A 20,959-nucleotide genomic window follows, 5' to 3' on the forward strand; every position below is an offset into this window, starting at 1 on the left:
CTGGTTACAAGAAACCCAGAGTGGAATCTTCCAATCCTAAAGGTGGTGAGAAATCAACTTAAATGGTTGGGATGGTGGTGGATCTGAACCTTGTTGCCTCACACCTCCACCTGAACTAAATTTTGGTAGGAAGCTCTCTGCTTAATGTTCCTGCACTGTCACCAACTGAGGTTCATAAGTGGTCAATTAATGAGCACTTAGGGGATTATTTCTACCTACCAAAATAGGTGGGGTTGAAGGGGGTAGGGTTGACTGCTGATAGCCATTCCCCTGCACTTGTTTCCAACCCCATGGTCCTCCCTTTGCCCGAGAGACTCCAACGTAACACCACTCGCCAGTAAATGGTCAGTCCTTAATCCCAGGGGGCCAGGTAGATGTTTTACCGGAAGCTGCTATGGTGCTGCTATGTGCTGGAGCTGCTGGGCTCTAATTGGTTGAAAGATTTTGGTTGGGGTGATTCCCTCACTTGGGGTCCTGAAGGTCTAATAGAAATTACACTGGCCACCCATTAGATGCCTGAATGTGGAATAGGCTTTCTATCCTTATAGGGAATGGGATTCTCTCCACCAATCTCTCCCACTTCTGGACAATCAAAAAATGGGGAGCTGCACCCACAGTTTCATCATCGTCAAATTGAGAAAAATTAGTATGGCTTGCTCTCACAAGGTCATTACAACGAGTGGACATAGATGGAGAGAACAGATATTTTTTAAAAATTGGTAATGAGTTTGAAAAGGCAAGATAAAATCTGTTCAATGAAACGACAAGAAAAATGGCAAAAGGAACATAGCATTTCAACTAAATCCATGTGAGGCAAATAATTTCCTACAAGCATAATTCCTATGATTGTACTCACAATGCAGTTTGTGACTGCTCTGGATTGCTTGAATTTGTAGCCACTCATAAAAATAAAACACATATAGGTGCAGAGAGCCTTAGAATCCACCTTTATTTTAAAAAAAAGTTAATTTAGAAATATTAAATGACCTTAAAAGGAAATGTAACTTTTTTTTTCTGCTTGTCTTTTCCCTTACAATTTTCATCTTGTTACCTCAAGCAGATCTTGTGATGTAAACGAGGTTGATGTACAAATAAATTCTTCCATTGTTTTTAAAGCAAGATTTGTTATCCATCTATAAAATTAACCACATTCAAAATATGAAACAAGAGCAGCGAGAATCAATAAGTCATGCTACAGATTATAATGAATAGTCACCTGTCACATGGCAGCATTTCCACAATGAATGTGCCAGGCATGAAGGAATTTACCAGATAGCACCAGACATGACTGTCGACCAAGTCACTTAAATCTTTTATAAGGAGTTTGTGGCCTTCAGATGCAATCTGTGTAAATGAAAAAAAAAGGGGAGTGAGTTTCAACAGGTTGAAATTAATTTGCTACACATTATATTACCAAGAAGGAACTGGTAAACACTTTGGGTCAAAACCTAGCGACACTGAATGGGAATAGTGTCTAAGAGAATTGAGGGGGAGCAACGTCTTGGAACTTTGGGGAGGATGCCAGTTTTGCAGCACTGAACAAGAGCAAAGATTCACATCAGGTAGTACATTTTGTTTTGGCCTCCTTCAACTACTTGGCCACACAAAGATCAAAGTTGAAGATACCTTCAGGTGTTTTCTTTGAGTCAGCTTAAACTGTTCAAAACTGTTTATTTTTTCATGAAAAGCACTTTGATTTGCATCAGCTAAAAAGATGGTAAAATCATGAATAGTCAAAATGAATTTTTATAACAGTTTAAAATTTACTTCTGATCAACTTTTGTTTTCATAAACTGTCCATCGATTGAGTTTTATTCATATTGCAACAGGAGTAATATTTTGTATCACTTCAATGATGGCATTGACACTGCTTTGTGACAATTTGAAAAATAAGTGCCTCTGTGTTGAATAAAACCACCTGTAAATGGGCATTAACGAGATCCAGGATGCATTCAACACCGGAAGGGTAGTAATCCCAGCCTTCTTTAGGAATCTTCTTGTTAAATATTTTAGCTACCTCACGACCTTAGAGACAGAATACAGGCAAAATTAATATTCCACTTTTCTCATTCTTGGACAACTAGCATTTTTTCTAAAGAAACAGCATGATAACTTTTGATTACTGCCTGAAAACTCAATGGGTAAAGTTGCTTGTCAAATATTCCATGCTCTTTTCAAGAGGGACTCCACAGCCACAGTGCTTTACCTCATTAAACATAGTTAGCAAAAATAAATTGAAGTAATTCTGCATGCAGTTTATCCTCTCCATGAATTTGAAATAATAGTAATGGATATTTCCAAGAAAGATGTTGTAATAAGGTCCCAAGACTAGTCTAAAGACTAATTTTTTTTATACAGCAAATAACTTATTTCAATTGTTCATGTTTTGTAAGTTAACTACAGCAATATGAAAACATATTGACATTTCATAAACCGGAATTTCTAACTTTTAGGCTAAGAAACGGGGGAAAAATCATTTTAATTAGCATGCTTTATTATAAATGCTTTCAAAAAGAACATGATTACAACTTTACTGCACAAATAATTCTTTCCTCAGTTTCAATCTATTTATATCTTTTTACTATAAGATTCTATATCTCTCTTCACAGATGCTGCTGAGTTTCTCCAGCACATTCTGTTTTCATTTCAGATTTTCTGCGTCCACAGTATTTTGCATTTATTAGACACAATAAGAGATTGTTATCTTTACTGGTGAATCAAAAACAGGAGGGTACAGTTCAGAGTAAGATATTGTCTGCCATTTAAGACATATTTTATCAAATTTGGTTATATAAACTTACTGTGCAGTACCTCAAGATGCTTTACTGTGTTAATACTTATATAAATGTGAGTACTTAAATCTAATAATGTAACAATTACCTGGAAAAGGCTCAAAATCCTGCGATTGTAATGATTTAATCACAGAAGAAATAGAAGATTTTTCTGTAGAATCTGTTGAGATCTCAAGTTCATCAAAAAATGACAGAGGTGTTTTTGTTTCTTGAATAGACTTCTCCTGGTCTAGTGATTGAACCTTTGGGGTCCACTGAATTCAAAACATAAAACAATTTCCATAACATGAATCCCTCGTCCACAATTACGACATACATTAGTGGCATAATTACAAGCAATGTATACCACTTTGCCCTTAACTACATTGTTTCAAAATCAGTTTGATGTTATTTATCCATGTTATCTTGTATCTGGAAGATGGTAGCTGTATTGATAATGTCATTGGACCAGTAATCTAGAGGGCCATGCTAACATAATGGGGACTGAAGTTCAAACATGGAAGCAAGTATCTTTCAAATACAATTGATAAACCTGGAATATAAAACTACTCTTAGTTATGAGAATGATTATCACTTTTGGGGAGAACATCTGCCATCCTTCCCTGGTCTGACCTTATGCTCACAGCAATATGGCCAACTCTTAACAGCTCTTTGAGTGGCTTAGAAAACCATTCTGATCACAGGCAATGAGGGTTGGACAATAGATGCTAGCCTTTTCCTCCCTCCTATGAATAAATAAAGGAAAACAAAGTATTTCTTAAGATGACAACATGATTTGACTTAAATGTGAGGGCTGTTAGCAGTAATACCTTAATAACAAAACTAAATTTTATTTAAAAGAAAACTTTCCGAAGAATTATAACAACATTTACACCAAGTAAAATTAAGAATAATATTGCAGTGCTACATTGAAAAGCAGTCATAAAAGGATTTTGTCAGTTACAAAACACAAACTACATTATCCCAACTTAAAAGATCCAATAAAAATGAATAGAATAAGCATTCCAGAAGCAAACAAATTATGTTCCTTTTCCATTATAACAATATGTTGCATGCTGTGAAAACATGAAGAACATAAATAGAAATCCTTGTACCTTGAAACAAACAGAGCAGACCAGTTTGTCATTGTCAAGCAGCAGTTGGCTGGATCGTTCCCAGGTGAACTGGATATCATGCACTATTAACCTCCACAGCAGTTCCATTATCTAAAGTACAAATCAAATGCATTCCTCACAACTTAAGCCATCATGAAATCCAAATATTCATTGTTATGAATTTCTAAATAACAGTATCATCAACTGATATGCTTAAGAAAAATAATTGTACATTGGCCTGATCTTTGCAGTTGTAATCATGGTGAAACCATTAGCATTCAGATCATTATCCTGCAAAATTGACAATGTCTACTACCAGCGCATATGCAGTTAAACACTTAAATCCAAAGCGATTGTTCATGTGGCATTCTGTTTGACTTATGTAATTGGCTGAGCTGATGAATAACCACACTTTAAAGTACAATATTAATCCATACTAGTATACTACCCCTATCGCAAAAACTCCCATAGGATCTTCTGAAGGTTTTCTGAAAATCCAAATGCACTAGTTTTCCTTCATCTATGCTACAAGTAACATCCTCAAAAAGCTAAAACAGGTTTTCAAAACATGATTTCCCTTTCATAAATCAATATTGATTCTGCTCAATCATATAATTATTTTCCAGGTTCCCAACTATCACCACCTTTAAAGCATTCTAATATTTTTCCTTCTGCTCAACATCAAATTAAAAGGACTGTAGTTCTCCATTTCATCTGTTCCTCCCTTCTTAGGGAACACATATACTTTTAGGATTACATTTTCTATTTTCCAGTCTACAGGAAACTTCCCAGAACTTAGAGTTTTGAAATGTAAGCATCAATGCATTCATTTTCTCTTTAGCCATCTCCTACAAACACTGGGATATTGCTTATTGATTTGGGGGTTTATCAGCCTTCAACCCAGTTAATTTTTCACGCTGTAGCTGTTTATTAATATTAATTTCTTTCAGGACATCATTTTCACAATTTGCTTGGTTCCCTGGTGTTTCTGGGACATTTTTTGTATTTTCCTCCGTAAAGTCAGACAAAAATTATTTGTTTAGCTTCTCCACCATTTCTGCATGCCACTATAAATTGTCCTCCCTCCATCTGTAGCAGTCACACATTTTACCTTTCTAATTTTTTGCTATTGTATACCTAAAGAAGTTTTACATTCCACCTTATGATTCTTCCTAGTTTGCAGTCTTATTCTCATTTCCATGAGTTATTAATTTCTTGATCACTTTTGCCGAAGTCAAAATTGCTCCTAACTTTTTCTCATATTTATAACATTAGATTCAAAATTCTTTATTGATCATTCATAGGATTTGGGCAGCACTGACGAACCCAGCATTTATTTTTCATCCTTCATTGCTCTTGAGAAGTTGTTATGAGAGATTTTGTTAAAAACTTCCAGGCCTTAGGATGTACAGACAACCACAGTACTGTTAAGAAGCAAGGTCCAGGACTTTGACACAGAGGAAGAATGGCAATATAATTCCAAGTCAAGGTGATAGAGGTGCTTGTTTTGGTAGGTGTTTTGCTGCAGCAGGTCTTGTAGGTGGAATACACTGCTGCCATATGTAGGATTAATGGGGATGTTAGCAAATCCTGATTGGTTTTGTTATAAGCACTCAACATCAATTGGTTCGTCTGTTACATTGTTCTAATTAACTGTAAGCAATGTAGATTTTAGTACTTTAATATCATGTGACTCTGCTTAGCTTAATTTGACAAAGAAATGCACCATGAGATTGTGAACCAGGTGAAAACAATACATTAATATTTTAGACGTACAGGTACAAAACCAAGGTGCCCCATTTATTTGGCTTCTATTTCATGTTTGTGGCAACATCAGAATAAGACAGAGGTTGTATCCTCCCAGGTCTTTACCCTTTATCAAGATATCATAACCAGAGTTGTGCCTCTGTACTGGTGTTATTTTAATTTGGTTTAGAATTCCTAGAGTGTGACAACAGGCTCTTTGGCCCAACAAATCCACGCTGACCCTCAGAACATCCCACCCGGACCCATCTCCCCAACCGACACATCCCTGAACACTATGGGCAATTCAGCACAGCTAATCCATCTAGGCTGCACATCTTTGGACTGTGGGAGGAAACCAGAGCACCCAGAGAAAACCCACGCAAACACAGGGAGAATGTGCAAACTCCACACAGACAGTTACCCAAAGGTGGAATTGAACCCTGGTTCCTAGCGCGGTGAGGCAGCAGTGCTAACCACTGAGCCACCCTGCCACGTCATGGTTTAGAAGTAAATCAATTGATTGGAAGTAAATTTGTATAGAATTAACTTTGAAAAGATTAGACTTGCATCACTCAAAACTATGTATTGAAGCACATGTCACTGCTTCACTCTTTTTTGATTAACTTGGTTGAGATTAGTACTTTGTGATCTGTTTTAGTTTTATATAGTCTTGAGGTTTTAAGTAGTCTTTTTTACCCAATGCCCTTTGTCTTTCAAATAAAAGGGCAATTAAAAATCTAGGCATTTAAACATACATGATTTAACAAATGGATCTAAGAAGAACAAATGTTCATTTATAAGTAAGTGTCTGATTTAATGGGAAGTTCAATAATAAGGAAGAACTTAGACATGAGCTCAAAAATATCAGTCACTGGGTCCGAACTGAATATGCCTCCCTTTTCTCAATAAAAGGAGTAAAGAACATTCCAACCTATCCACTTAGTAAAAAGTCATACAATGACAATAATAAAACTAAATGAAGAGGGTGGGCCATAGGCCAATTTATTCATTCATAAATAGTTAAATGGATCCAGTCAAGGTCCATCACCCATAAAAAAAATTAGAAGTTGATCATGCATCGTTTGAACCAAGTAGCTGTCTCACCTAACCTAGGTCAATTAGAATATAATTATGTAATCAATCACCCTGGCTTGGAAAAAGTTAAGAAGCAGCTACTTTCAGTGATCAAAGGGTACATTAAGTTTGAAAATGAGGTTATTCTGCTGCCCAAGTGAAATCAGTTGATTCTCAATATATTAGAGCGAGAGATCAGAGATGAAATGTTGACTTGCACTCCATGACAAGTAAGAAAACAAGAGCTGTAATACACCCATAGCATATTATCATGGTATATAAAGTTACTGATCTGTTTTATTAAGTATAGCTTAAACAAAATTGTCTGAAGTACTGCAGCATGATGTTTCCTTTTTTTTGGTTAAAGTCACAAATGAATACATTAATATTGGGATTTGAGATTAAAATGTAACCTAGAACTCAGACATTTGCCAGTATTGAGGGGAGTGAATGTTGAAGGTAATGGATGGGGTGACAGTCAAAAGGGTATCTTATCCTGGATAGTGTAGCCAGGACTTTTATCCAGCAACACTGATGAAACAGTGGTGCATTAGTCAAGAATCCTCTGCCTATTGGCATTGTGGGTCAACTCATGACAGGTGGACTGCAGTGGTTGAAGAAGGCAGATGACTACCACTTTCCCGAGGGCAACCACGGGCAATAAATGCTGGGCCCAGTCAATGACACTCATATACCATGGATGAATAGAAAAAGATTCAGCATGAAGATGGTGTGAAGCTTAGGGGACGTGGGGGGGGGGGGGGTGGACAGTGCAAGTGGTTGGGTTGCCATGTTGCTTTTGTCCTTCAAGATGGTAGTCTTTATGCATTTGGAAGGAACTGCCTGAGGAACCTTGGTGAATTTTTGCAGTGCATCTAACAAGTGTCCATGGTGAACGTTTGTGGCTGGGTGCCATCAAGTGGACTGCTTTGTCCTGGATGGTGTCAAGCTTCTTCAGCATTATTGGAGTTGCAACTATCTGGGTTATACACCATCCTGATTTGGAATTTTTCTATGGTGGACAGAAGGCCATTGATGAAGCAGCTGAAGATGTTTGGCTCCAGGAAACTAATCTAGGTCTCTCCTCTACTGTTGGTTCATCTCTCCTCTACTATCTCTCTTCTACTCCTCCACTGGTTACAACTGTTCTTAAAATTATTTTCTCTAAAAATATAAAGAATTAACTGGAGCATGGAACCAGAGCCATTTAGCCTGAAACAAAAGAGTGACAATTTGAATTTAATGTATCAGAACTTTTCAGGAGAACATTTGATAAACATTTGTAATTTTGGAGCATTGTTCTAAATGCACAGTACCAACAAGTGAAAAGTACCGAAATAAAAAGGCAGGATAGAATCATTGTTTGATCAGAATTTGATCTCTATTCTATCCAGGTATACCATCATTGTCAATCTCAGATGGATAATTGCAGTGTGTGATGCAGAGTTGGCATATCAGAGATACACTGCATTTGTAAAGGATATGATAGTAGAGAATTCAGAAATATAATAACCACATGGAGTCTTGACGGCTTTATGAATGAGAAATCATATTCTATAAAGAGTTAACAAGCAGGTCAAACAAAAGAGAATCAACAGATGTAACATACTTGAATTTCCAAAAGGCAATTGTAAGGTACTTCAGATGCTACTTAATAAGATGAGGCCATGACATTGGGGTCATTTTTTCATAATGGAAGATTGGCTAACCAATAGAAAACAGAGTTGGGATGAAAGGGGCATTTTCAGGATGGTGACCTGTACCCTAGGGAGCATGACAGGGATCAATGCTGTGGCCAAAATTGATTACAATATACATTTATGACTTGGCTGATGGAAGTGAACATACTATTGCCAAGTTTGCAGATGGCACAGAAATAGCAAAGTTTTAAAAATGATACAAATGATAGGTATACAAATATTGATCGCATGGGCACAAACTTAGCAAATGGAATGTAGTATTGGGAAATGCGAGGCTATGCATTTTGGAGGGAAGAACAGAAATTCTGAAGATTATTGAAATGGAGAAAGACCACGGGAATCTGTGGTACAGGGGAATTTGGGCATCCAGTGAATGATTTACAAAATGTTAGCATTCTAGTTCAGCTGGAGCTCAATTGGAGAGTCGAGAACCAGGGGTCATAACCTGAGAGGAAGGTGCCTGTTTAAGACAGCTGATGAGGAATTTCTTCTCTCATGACAAAGGTAATGCCATATGGGCAACAATCCTCTAGTACCAGGACTGAAAAAATCTTGGTCACCAGGATCACATCCACAGAGTAAAGGAAAACATCCAGCTTAGTCAACAACTTGAAGTAGTGTGCTTTTAAACTTCACCACAAACATATTGTTAGATTGGGTGTAATGGTTTGCTTGACCGAAATGGAGATGAGCTGCTTGCAAGTCCATGAAACCAAGACTTAAGTCTACAGATTCAGATTTTACTTAAAAGACAATTCCTTGTGTGATAATTCAGAATATTATTAAGTCTGAAAATCTAAGATACTGTAGGGAAGAAAGTACTAGCTTTAACGGTGCAGCTGTCTTCTATGAAATATTTGTGAGATTAAAAATCCTCGCAATAATATTAGGAACAACTACATGAGCTGTCAGGGAGGAGTTCCTTTTGAAGGTAATTCAGCTTGAATGCTCTGCATATAAGGTAATGATGCCACTATCAGAATTAGCAGGAACAACACTCTCCAAAAAGGACATCCAAGGATTAAATGATTCTGTAGGGGAGAAATAATTTACAAAGTTCAAAATCGAGGTCAACAATCCTCAGGCCAAAGGCCTAAAAAAATCTAAAAAGTCCAAAGGGAACATGTTCTGGGAAAATTTGAAAAGCCTGCAGCAGCCTGAACCTTTGAAGTCAGTGACTTGGGGGTAGATGGAGTAGTGGTAAGTGTAGAGAATAAAATACAGAAAGAAAGACTGGCTGCTGCTTTTGTTTCAATGCCCTATCAGGGGCTGTTTAACCATTTAATTTGATGTTAATGAGAGTAGAAAGAAGGACTGGTGGCAGCCCTCTACTACTGCAGGTGGCAGTAATGCAAAACATAACATGGTGATTAGCAGTGGATTTGTCGCATCAATAACTCAAGGTAACAGTAGTGGAAAAAAATTCCATTTGACTTATTAACAAAAATTCACCACTTCAAGAACATCACCATAATAACAACACATGCAGTGTCATAATATGGTGAATTCATGGACAGAATGAACAGTGTTATAATGGTTATAATAATTGTGTGAGGTGAAATCGTGGAACGAGTTGAAAACATAAACGCGAAACTTAGAATCTTAAAGTGAATGCTGGAAGGTTTCCTGAAGGAACCACACAACTCCTAACACCAATCCCTCCAAGAATCTAATTTCTATGACTTTCCATTTAATAAATACTCAAAACAGCTTCTCACTAAAGCTGTTTGAGCTGAATTTGTTCAGTTTCCAGCCAGGAAAAGAGTGCTGTCTGAAATCATTTTATATGCAGTGTCCAACTAATACAATCTGCATGTCAGCAAAATTCTTACTGTTCAAAGAGAACCCTTGAGGCATTAAATATGAAAGTCAATTACCTTTTAAACTTTTAAACTAAATTAATTTTAAAACTGCATGAGTTGCAATCATACCACAAGAGGTGTAAAGCCAACATAATGATACATGATTGCTTTAAGGTGTTGGCACATTTTTTTGAAACCAAATCTAAGGGATCACTGTAGTTATGTAACAGATTCCAAATCTGATTTCACAAATTTATTTGAACACCTGACTGATAAACCTCCAAGAAGGGAGCCTGCACTCAGTGAGTAGAGCTGATTCCCTGATCCACCATACCTGTGAGCTCAGTTCTCAACCTGAAGCATAGGAAGCACAATTATCACTCTCAGCAATATATTGTCTATTGAACATGATTTCAATCCACCCAATGGCATTGAAAGGAATTATTACATATTTATTATAATTATCAAAATATCAATTCTTAAGGTATTAATGTTATTTAATGTAGTGTCACCCACACAGGAGAATTAAAATTGAAAGAGACCCTGTTACGTACACGTTTCGTGTTTTTCTTGGCAATCGTGCCACAATCAATTTCGCTATTCTCTGGTAAAATGCCAGCTGCCCGCAGTTCAACCAGTAGCAACTCAAACTGTGCTGCAACTTGCCGGCTTGAGTGGCAGCAAGTCATGCTGCGCATATTCTTCGATGACTTTCCAATGAAACCTAATAAAAAGTTAATAATGTCTTTTTCAATAACTCTCAATCAACAAATGGCAGAAAAAAAACAAATATTTTGGAAAATCAGGGTTCAGAAATCTGTCTTTATTGAATAAAAATAATTGCATAGATCCTGTCAAGTTCCTCACTTATGTGGTCAAATCAATGTTTACAATAACTATATCACGCAAGCATTAAATTTTCAATTCAGGAATAATTGTCCTAATATTATCCCCTAAAATCTTCTGTACAGAAGTTGCAACAATTACTTTTAATAAATATAGGAATTAACAGCAAACCTCTTCGCTTGTTTCTGAATCTGCCTATCCCATTTAATTTTCATACAAGTTTATATGAAGGTGTGGCCTATAGATTAGACATTATAATAGTCACTCAGCAGACTAAATGCTGTTTAAATAATATTTACGCAACAGTTTTTCCAGAAAAGATGCTTTTCATAGAAGTATTTGAAGTGGCATAAACCTAGTACATCTATGCCAAAGCAAATAACTTCCTATTGTCAAATGCTGCAGAGATATTTCTAAAACATTGATTTATTTGAACTTACCTTCTAACAAGGATTTCAAATGAGTGCCTGCGAATAGATCTGTAAATACATTATTGAGTGGTCGATCAAGTGATGAACATCGCATATTTGCCCAGGCTGTGTAACATGCTATTTTTGACTGTTGAGACATTTAATTATATATTTTCCAAATCATTAGTTGGAAATTCCTTCGATATCTGCAAATAAAAAAGCAATTAAATGAAATGTTCAGCAATAACCATCCTACTTCTCACTTTCAGTCTCTATAGCAAAACTTTTCTTCTTGGACAATGTGGACAAATAGCCTAATCAATTGCCTGCAGCTATGTTACTAGATATTTTCACTGACACTAACACTTCGTTGTAAGTGTACATGGCAGTTAAGATGGTAACAGACTGGTCAGCTCTTTTTTAAATTTGGTGATCTTTTACTATAATTACAGATGAGGTGCCAGATGACTGGAGGGTGACTACCTTCGTCTAAGAAAGGTTATGAGGCGAAACCGGGGAACTATAGATCTGTGAATTTGACTTCAGTTGTGGTACATGGTTGAAGGTGATTATAAAAGATAGAATTTATGGACGTTTAAAGAGGCACAAATTGATTAGGGATAATCAATATGGTTTTGTGCGAGGAAAATTGTGTCTTACAAACTTGACTGAGTTTTTTGAGGAGGTACCAAAAAGACTGATGACGGCATAGCAGTTGAAGTTGTTTATTTGGATTTTAGTAAAGCTTTTGACAAGGTTCCACATGGTAGACTAATTAGTAAAGTTAGGTCACTAGCGAGTTTTGAGAAGATTTGTAGCTAAGGTTGAGGTTCTGGATGTAAGTTTGCTCGCTGAGCTGGAAGGTTCGTTTTCAGACGTTTCGTCACCATTCTAGGTAACATCATCAGTGAGCCTCCGGTGAACGTCTGAAAACGAACCTTCCAGCTCAGCGAGCAAACTTACATCCAGTTAGGTCACATGGGATTCAGGGTGAAGCTTGCCAATTGGATACATAAGTGGCTTAACTGCAGGAAACAGAGAATAATGATGGAGGATTGCTTTTTGGACTGGAGGCCTGTCACCAGCGGTATTCCACGGATCAGCTCTGTGTCCTCTTTTGTTTGTCATTTATATAAATAATTTGGAATGAGAATATAGGAGGCTTGATTACCAAGTTTGTGAACAACACCGAAATTGATGTCATAGTAGACAGTGAAGAAGATTTCTAAGATTACAAAGGGATCTTGATCAAATGGGTCAATAGGCTGAAAAATGGTAGATGGAGTTCAACCTGGATAAATGCAGAGTGTTGGGTGGTAGGGCTTATACAATTAATGGTACTGTAGTAGAACAGAGGGAACCAAGAGTGCAGGTACATTATTCTTTGAAGTTCAAATCACAGGATGGTTAGAAAGGCACTGGGCATGCTTGCCTTCATTGCTCAGTCCTTTGAGTATAGGAGTTGGGAAGTCATGTTGAGGCTGTAGAGGTCATTGGTGAGGCCTCTTCTGGAATACTGTGTCCTGTTCTGGTTGCCCAGTTATAGGAAGAATATTATCAAACTGGAGAGGGTACAGAAGAGATACACCAGGATGTTGCTGGATATGGAAGTTTGAGTTATATAGGAAGGTTGAATAGGCTGGGACATTTTTCACTGGAGTGTAGGAAGTTGAAAGGTGACCGGACATAAATTTATAAAATAATGAGAGGTATAGACAGAGTTAATGGTAGTTGTCTTTTCCTAGAGTTGGAGATTGCAAGACTAGGGAGCACATTTTTAAGGTGAGAAAAGAGAGTTTTTAAAAAAAGACATGGGGCAAATTTTTAATACAGAGGAATTAAAATGGCATGTGGAATAAGCTTCCTGAGGAAGTTGTGGATATGGGTACAATTACAACTTTTAAAAGGCATTTGGATAAGTACATGAATAGGAAAGGTATGGAGGGATATGGGCCAGGACCACGCAGATGGAAGTAGTTTAGTTTGGGATTATGTTTGGTATGGATTGTTTGGAACAAACAGTCGGTTTCCACGCTGTATGACTCTATAACTCTATAAATTAAATCAAATCAAATCAAAATCAAGTGTGCTGACTGCACTGTTCTTCTAGTCAGTACAGATCATGAGTTGGGAGCTTTTGTAGAAAAAGTCTTGGCAAGATGCTAGACTGCATCTCGTGGATGGTGCACACACAGCTCTGGTATTCCAATGACACAGCGTTGTGAGTTGAGGGTTTTAAATAGATGCCAATCAAGTCTACTTTTTTGTCCTGGATGGTGTCATATTCTGACCAATGTTTCTAAGGCACTCTGACCCAGGCAGGTGGACAGCATTCCATCACAAATCTGACCTGTGTCTTTTAGCAACTGCAAAGGCTTTCAAGATTCAGGAGCTGGGTGGTTCACTTGATATAGAATGTCCAATATCTGACCTGCACTTGTAGCCACATGACATGTATATGGCGGTTCCAGTTAAGTTCCTGGTTAGTGGTGAACACCAGCATATTCATGCTCGGAAACTGAGTGACATCAATGCTATTGAATGTCAAGAGACAGTGATTAGGCTTTCTCTTTCTTGGTGTGGTCATTGTTGGGCATTTTTATGGCATTAATGCCACCTGCCACTATTTAGCCAAAGCCTGAAAGTATTCGAAGTCTTGCTGAATGCAATGCAATAAGGCCATAAGTTAGAGGGAGCAGGATTGGGCCATTTGGCCTAACAAGTCTGCTCTACCATTTGGCCACATTGTCCTGCTTTCTCTCTATAACTGTGATCCCTTTACTGATCAGGAACCTATCCAACAACAAAAACAGAATTTGCTGGAGAAGCTCAGCAGGTCTGGCAGCACCCGTGAAGAAAAAAAAGTCTTAACATTTCGGGTTGAGTGACCCTTCCTTAGAACTGATGGTAGTTGGAAAATGTCAATTTATATGCAGTAAATAGGGATTGGGGGTTGGATAGGGAGTAAATGATAGGATAGAGCCCAAAGAGAGAGAAGAGCAGTTGGATAAACAAAGGAGTTGATAATGATCTGGCTAGGTGGGTAAATAGTTGATGAGGACTGTTAGTGGCTAACAATAGGGACTGTGTAATAGCAAGCTGTTTAATACAAGGGCTGGTGTGGGATAGCGGGCTAGGACATAGAATAGTTAGGCCCTAAAATTATTGAACTCGAAATTGAGTCTGGAAAGCTGCAGGGTTCCCAAGTGGAAAATGAGGTGTTAGTCTTCCAGCTTTCGTTGAACTTCACTGGAACGCTGCAGCAAGCCTGAAACAGAGATGCTGGCTAGGGAACAGGGTGTGTGTTAAAGTGGCAGGCAACAGGTAGCTCAGGGTCTGTGTTGTGAGCAGAGCATAGATGTTCTGCAAAGCGGTTGCCCAGTCTATACTTCTTTTCCCCAATGTAGAGGAGACTACATTGTCAGCAGCAAATGCAGTAGGTCGAATTGCGCTCTGGGAAGGTAAGTGAACAGACATATTTGGGCAGTGGCCCAAATTATTGTGTGCTGGTAAATAGAGTGATTGGTTATGAATTTTTTATTTCATTTATCTATTATTTGATATTATAGTAGGACTAAGTTAAGCTTACGAGTAAAAATGGCAGGAGATCCCAGACCCATGTTATGCTCCTCTTGCTCAATGTGGGAGGTCAGGGACGTGGCTGATGTCTCTGACTCCTCTGCGTGCAGGAAGAGTGTCCAGTTGCAGCTCTTGTTAAACTGCATGATAGGTCTGGAGCTGCGCATGGGCTCACTCTAGAGCATTTGCGATGCTGAGGAAGTCATGGATAGCACGTTTAGCAAATTGGTCACACTGCAGATTAGGATTGCTGAGGGAGAAAGGGAATGGGTGACCAAAAGGCAGAGAAAAAGCAAGAAGGCAGCGCAGGTGTCCCCTGTGGTCATCTCCCTTGAAAACAGGTATACCGTTTTGGATACTGTTTGGGGGAGATAGCTCACCAGGGGAAGGCAGCAGTAGCCCGGTTCATGGCACTGTGGCTGGCTCTGCTGCACAGAAAGGCGGGAAAAAAGAGTGTAAGGGCTATAGTCATAGGGGATTCGATTGTAAGGGGAGTAGATAGGTGGTTCTGTGGTCGTAAACGAGACTCCTGAAAGGTATGTTGCCTCCCAGGTGCACAATCAGGGGTATCTCAGATCAACAGCAGGATATTCTGAAGGTGGGGGTGGGGGTGTCGAATAACCAGCTGTCATGGTGCATTTAGGCACCAAAGATATAGGTAAAAAATGGGATGAGGTCCTACAAGCAGAATTTAGGGAGTTAGAAACCAAATTAGATAGTAGGACCTCAAAGGTAGTAATCTCAGGATTGCTACCAATGGCACGTGCTAGTCAGAGTAAAAATGAAAGCATAGGCAGGATAAGTGTGGCTTGAGAGATGGTGCAGGAGGGAGGGGTTCAGATTTTTGGGACATTGGGACCGGTTCTGGGGGAGGTGGGTCTAAATCGGATGGTCTACACCTGGGAAGGACTGGAACCAATGTTCAATGTCCAAGGGGTGCTTTTGCTAACACCGTTGGGGAGGGTTTAAACTAATGTGGCAGGGGGATGGGAACCAAATGAGGAGGTTAGTGGACAATAAGGAAGTAGTAACTAAAGCCTGTAAGGAACGAGATAATGAAGTCAGTGGGACTAAAGGGAAGAGTAGGCAGAGAGCAGATGATGATCGCAAAAGAGACAGATAGTCTGAGGTGGGGAGAGATAATGGGAACTGCAGATGCTGGAGAATCCAAGATAATAAAGTGTGAAGCTGGATGAACACAGCAGGCCAAGCAGCATCTCAGGAGCACAAAAGCTGACGTTTCGGGCCTAGACCCTTCATCAGCAGTGGGAGAGTGATTCCCTGAGGTTGGTCCGGAGGGAGGGGGGTAACTTCTTCAGGTTAGGCATCCCTGGTAGAGGCTTCGCAGTGAGGTTAAAATTGTAGCAGTGAGGTTAAAATTGTATCAGAGATTGAAGCCTCTTCCAGGGATGCCTAACCTGAAGAAGTTACCCCCCTCCCTCCGGACCAACCTCAGGGAATCACTCTCCCACTGCTGATGAAGGGTCTAGGCCCGAAACGTCAGCTTTTGTGCTCCTGAGATGCTGCTTGGCCTGCTGTGTTCATCCAGCTTCACACTTTATTATCTATGATAGTCTGAGGTGCATTTGTTTTAATGTGAGAAGTGTGGCAGGTAAGGCAGATGAATTTAGGGCTTGGATTAGCACCTGGGAGTATGATGTTATTGCTATTACTGAGACTTGGTTGATAGAACGGGAAAATTGGCAATTAAATATCCCAGGATATAGATGATTCAGGCGGGATAGAGAGGGAGGTAAAAAGAGTGGAGGAGTTGCATTACTGGTCAAAGAACCAGTAAGCTAACCAGTGGAGTCTACTCTTCAAAGTGTAATATTTCCACGTTGTTGAAAGATTGTGACAGTTTGTCTAGAGGTGTAGCTGGTTCTGGAGCTTAGATTTTGAACTCTACAGCCCAGATGTCATTTGAACCTGTAGTCTTTGTTGTGTCAGAACATAGTTTTGTCACATCACGTGAACTAAATCAAATTGGCAGGAGGTTTTTTAGTGATGGTTCATCACCAGAAATGCACTGAATCTCTTGACTATATTCAAGAGAGTTTATTGAATGGTATAATTTTGAATCAACAACAGGATAAGCTATATTAAATTTAGTAATGAGAAAGGTTTGATAACATGTGTAGAGTAACTTGTCTCACGGTGATTATAAAAATAATTAATTATTAAATTCAAAGTTACATTTACATAGAATTATGTAGAATATACAGAACAGAAAAGGCCAGTTAATCAAAAAGTTCAGCAATAAGCTCACTAAATGAGATTGTTAAAAGAACATGGGCCTGACTGATGTATACCAGTTCCGTTGATGTTGAAACTGTTGACAGTTTAGTTTATTTGCAATTTTGAGCCAATTCAGAGGAGCAAAGCTAATGTTATGTTCCGTCACCAAAAGCGTAAGTTATAAATTAAGCAAGTAGTAGTCCCACTGCGTGTTAACTCATGTGAGATCAAACCTTGGAGTACTGCCATGTCCAGGATATCAAGAAACAAAAGGAACATTTACGTGCTGAAGCAGCAAGTAGGATTGATCAATGGGAAATACTGTGTAAAGTTAAGCCTTTCGTCCTGGAATTGAGGCATCCGAGGGATGACATTACAGAGCTTTGAAAAAGTCAACTGCAAAACATTAAAGCGTTTGTAGGAGCCACACTATCCTATCATAAATGCAGTGTTTTGGAAAATAAGTTTTGAAAGGAATGTAAACTAACCTTCAAATGGAAATGGGCAAGGGGACAACTGTTATCTAATGCGCTGAGTTGCTGCCCCATGGGCATTGGTAGAAAGGACTTAGGCAACAAATTCCAGAAACAGGGAGCATCAATCAGTGCTCAGGGGAAAAGGGGAGGCCTAGTCAGGACACACTTGTAGGTGGCAGATCTTGTCAGGAAGACATCTTCCCCAGACAGAAGGTAGACTAGAAGAGGAGGAAGATTGCTGGAAAGAGTTCACGAGCACTTTGGCTAGAGAGTAGGATGTTGCCATTATAGCTTCAACAAAACTAACACATTCTGTGCCAACAGTTTGTTTATCCTCTGGAGTCAGAGAGCCATCTTCAATTGTCATGTTGTATACAGGCAGTCCCCAGGCTGCTAACGGGTTCCATTCTTGAGTCTGTTCAGAAGTCAATTTGGGTGTAAGTGGGAACACAACACAAGGCAAGAGAAAGTAGCTCTTCATAGGTTCAGGAAACATTCCCACGTTGGATCTTTAGAATTACACCACGTATACGAGATTGTTTAAGTGCAAGCATTCATAAGTCGGATGTTAGTAAATCGAGGACTCCGTGCACTTTGTTTGTTAATGTATCAGCTAAACTGCTGCTTCTTAACAAAAAGCAATAAGCTATCGGAAAATTACTACAAACAGTTGATTGCCTATATTAGATAACTGATCACGAATCCTCAAATCAGCAGTTTTTGGGGGAAGGATGGGTGGTGACTTTGAGATAACAAAGTGTGAAGCTGGATGAACACAGCAGGCCAAGCAGCATCTCAGGAGCACAAAAGCTGACGTTTTGGGCCTAGACCCTTCATCAGAGAGGGGGATGGGGTGAGGGTTCTGGAATAAATAGGGAGAGAGGGGGAGGTGGACCGAAGATGGAGAAAAGAACATAGGTGGAGAGGAGAGTATAGGTAGGGAGGTAGGGAGGGGATAGGTCAGTCCAGGGAGGACGGATAGGTCAAGGAGGTGGGATGAGGTTAGTAGGTAGGAAATGGAGGTGCAGCTTGAGGTGGGAAGAGGGGATAAGTGAGAGGAAGAACAGGTTAGGGAGACGGGGACAAGCTGGGCTGGTTTTGGGATGCAGTGGGGGGAGGGGACGAGCTGGGCTGGTTTTGGCATGCAGTGGGGGAAGGGGAGATTTTGAAGCTCGTGAAGTCCTCGTTGATGCCATTGGGCTGCAGGGTTCCCAAGCGGAATATGAGTTGCTGTTCCTGAAACCTTTGGGTGGCATCATTGTGGCACTGCAGGAGGCCCATGATGGACATGTCGTCTGAGGAACGGGAGGGGGAGTTAAAATGGTTCGCGACTGGGAGGTGCTGTTGTTTATTGCGAACCGAGCAGAGGTGTTCTGCAAAGCGGTCCCCAAGCCTCTGCTTGGTTTCCTCAATATAGAGGAAGCCACACCGGATACGGTGGATACAGTATACCACATTGGCAGATGTGCAGATGAACATCTGCTTAGTATGGAGAGTCATCTTGGGGCCTGGGATGGGGGTGAGGGAGGTGGTGTGGGGTCAAGTGTAGCACTTCCTGTGGTTGCAGGGGAAGGTGCCGGGTGTGGTGGGGTTGGAGGGGAGTGTGGAGTGGACGGGGGAGTCACGGAGAGAGTGGTCTCTCCAGAAGGCAGACAAGGGTGGGAATGGAAAAATGTCCTGGGTGGTGGGGTCAGATTGTAGATGGCGGAAGTGTCAGAGGATGATGCGTTGTATCTGGAGGTTGCTGGGGTGGTAGGTGAGGATAAGGGGGATCCTCTTATGGCGGTTGTTGCAGGGGCAGGGTGTGAGTGATGTGTTGCGGGAAACACGGGAGACGCGGTCAAGGGCGTTCTCGACCACTGCAGGGGGAAAGTTGCGGTCCTTGAAGAACTTGGACATCTGGGATGTGTGGGAGTGGAATGCCTCATCTTGGGAGCAGGAGCGGCGGAGGCAAAGGAATTGGGAATAGGGGATGGAATTTTTGCAGGAGGGTGATTGGGAGTAGGTGTATTCTAGGTACTTTGGTTGGGAGCCTTGGCTCTAGGACAAACCTTCTTACTGTAAGACTGAGTTAAAACCTGGGGCAGTTTCTTCCTGATCCACGAGGGGCCGGGGGTGGGGATGTAGGTGCAGTTGTGCCTTCAGTCTCTCACCTACCAATTCAGAATGATCTATTTCTACGTTTCTTTTTCTTTTCACAATCATTCACTTATCATTAAAGAATTCATCCTAAATTTGGCTTTAACCTTTAATAACCAACGGAGAAAAAAAAGTTCATACCGGACTTTGACGACCTCAAGCTAAAAGTTCTGACTTCCGCTGCTGAGTTCTGCACCTTTGACAGAAAGGACAACATTCGGAGCCTCCCAGCAACGGTGGCAGTTCCGTCCTTGCTATTGTTGAACTCGCTGTGATTTACGCGTCAGATAGAGCTGCAGTGTTGTTTACAGTTTCTATGACTCCAAAAAGAACCCGGCCTTCCTAACTCGTGGTTTTCTCGTGGAATTTCGCTGACATTCTTCCCTCCTATTATCCTTATTTCCAATCAACATTTATACTGTGTGTCATTATCACCCTGTATCAGTCAACCGGCTGCACTTCTCCCGTTCCTGCTCGTTGTCATCGCACCTACATTAGCCCTGAGGGTGGGGTAATAACCAGTGTTCTGGCAGCGGTCATTTTGATGCTTATGTGTCAGGTAGCAATTTGGAAGGGCTCGAGTGACATCTTGAACTATCAAAAATCCAGCGCCTTCCTTTAGAACCGTAGAACGGTTACAGCACGCAGGAGGCCATTCGTCCCGTCAAGTTTATTTGCAAAAGCAACTAACCGATTGCCAGTTCCCCCCTTTTCAGTCGCACTGCTTTTTGTCTTGTTTTGGTTTGCACTGTCACTACTCACTGAGGAAACGCTCTTCACAGTTTAAGATTTTAAAATACCAAAACCCACAAACAACCTGTCTTTTGGCCAGACATTGATTTTAAAAAAACAGGCCAGGTTTCTGTCCAGAGCAAGAATCATTGATTATTTCAGGCAACCAACGGTAAACAATTTAACTTAATTGTTTTCGTAGCCGCTATCCTACAGACAGAATAAAATACATGGGTGGAGTGCCAACTGGAAAAACGCCAAGTTCACAAGATCTGTTGGATTGGTTCGTGCTGATCCAATCTTTTCCCAAATGCTTCCATTCTTTTGCAAA

The 20,959-nt window shown here is 40.1% G+C and overlaps 1 protein-coding gene across 3 annotated transcripts in view; it reads right to left on the reverse strand.

Annotated features, from left to right (window-relative positions):
- The window catches only part of LOC125460951 (uncharacterized), a 109,910-nt gene extending 89,771 nt beyond the window's left edge, over positions 1-20,139 (reverse strand). For 2 of the 3 annotated variants that reach the window (XM_048549191.2, XM_048549190.2), the window contains exons 1-9: positions 20,038-20,139; positions 11,495-11,670; positions 10,763-10,932; positions 3,887-3,997; positions 2,881-3,046; positions 1,919-2,025; positions 1,217-1,344; positions 1,052-1,133; positions 857-946 (exon numbers count right to left, since the gene is read on the reverse strand). In XM_048549191.2, the coding sequence (XP_048405148.1) occupies positions 857-946; positions 1,052-1,133; positions 1,217-1,344; positions 1,919-2,025; positions 2,881-3,046; positions 3,887-3,997; positions 10,763-10,932; positions 11,495-11,624 (984 nt within the window). In that variant the 5' untranslated portion in view covers positions 11,625-11,670; positions 20,038-20,139. The remainder of the gene's footprint in view (positions 1-856; positions 947-1,051; positions 1,134-1,216; positions 1,345-1,918; positions 2,026-2,880; positions 3,047-3,886; positions 3,998-10,762; positions 10,933-11,494; positions 11,671-20,037) is intronic. The other variant, XM_048549192.2, reaches the window with a different exon arrangement.
- Between the last annotated feature and the right edge of the window lie 820 nt (positions 20,140-20,959).

Source organism: Stegostoma tigrinum, chromosome 18 (assembly GCF_030684315.1).
Source record: "Stegostoma tigrinum isolate sSteTig4 chromosome 18, sSteTig4.hap1, whole genome shotgun sequence".
Lineage (NCBI taxonomy): Eukaryota > Metazoa > Chordata > Chondrichthyes > Orectolobiformes > Stegostomatidae > Stegostoma > Stegostoma tigrinum.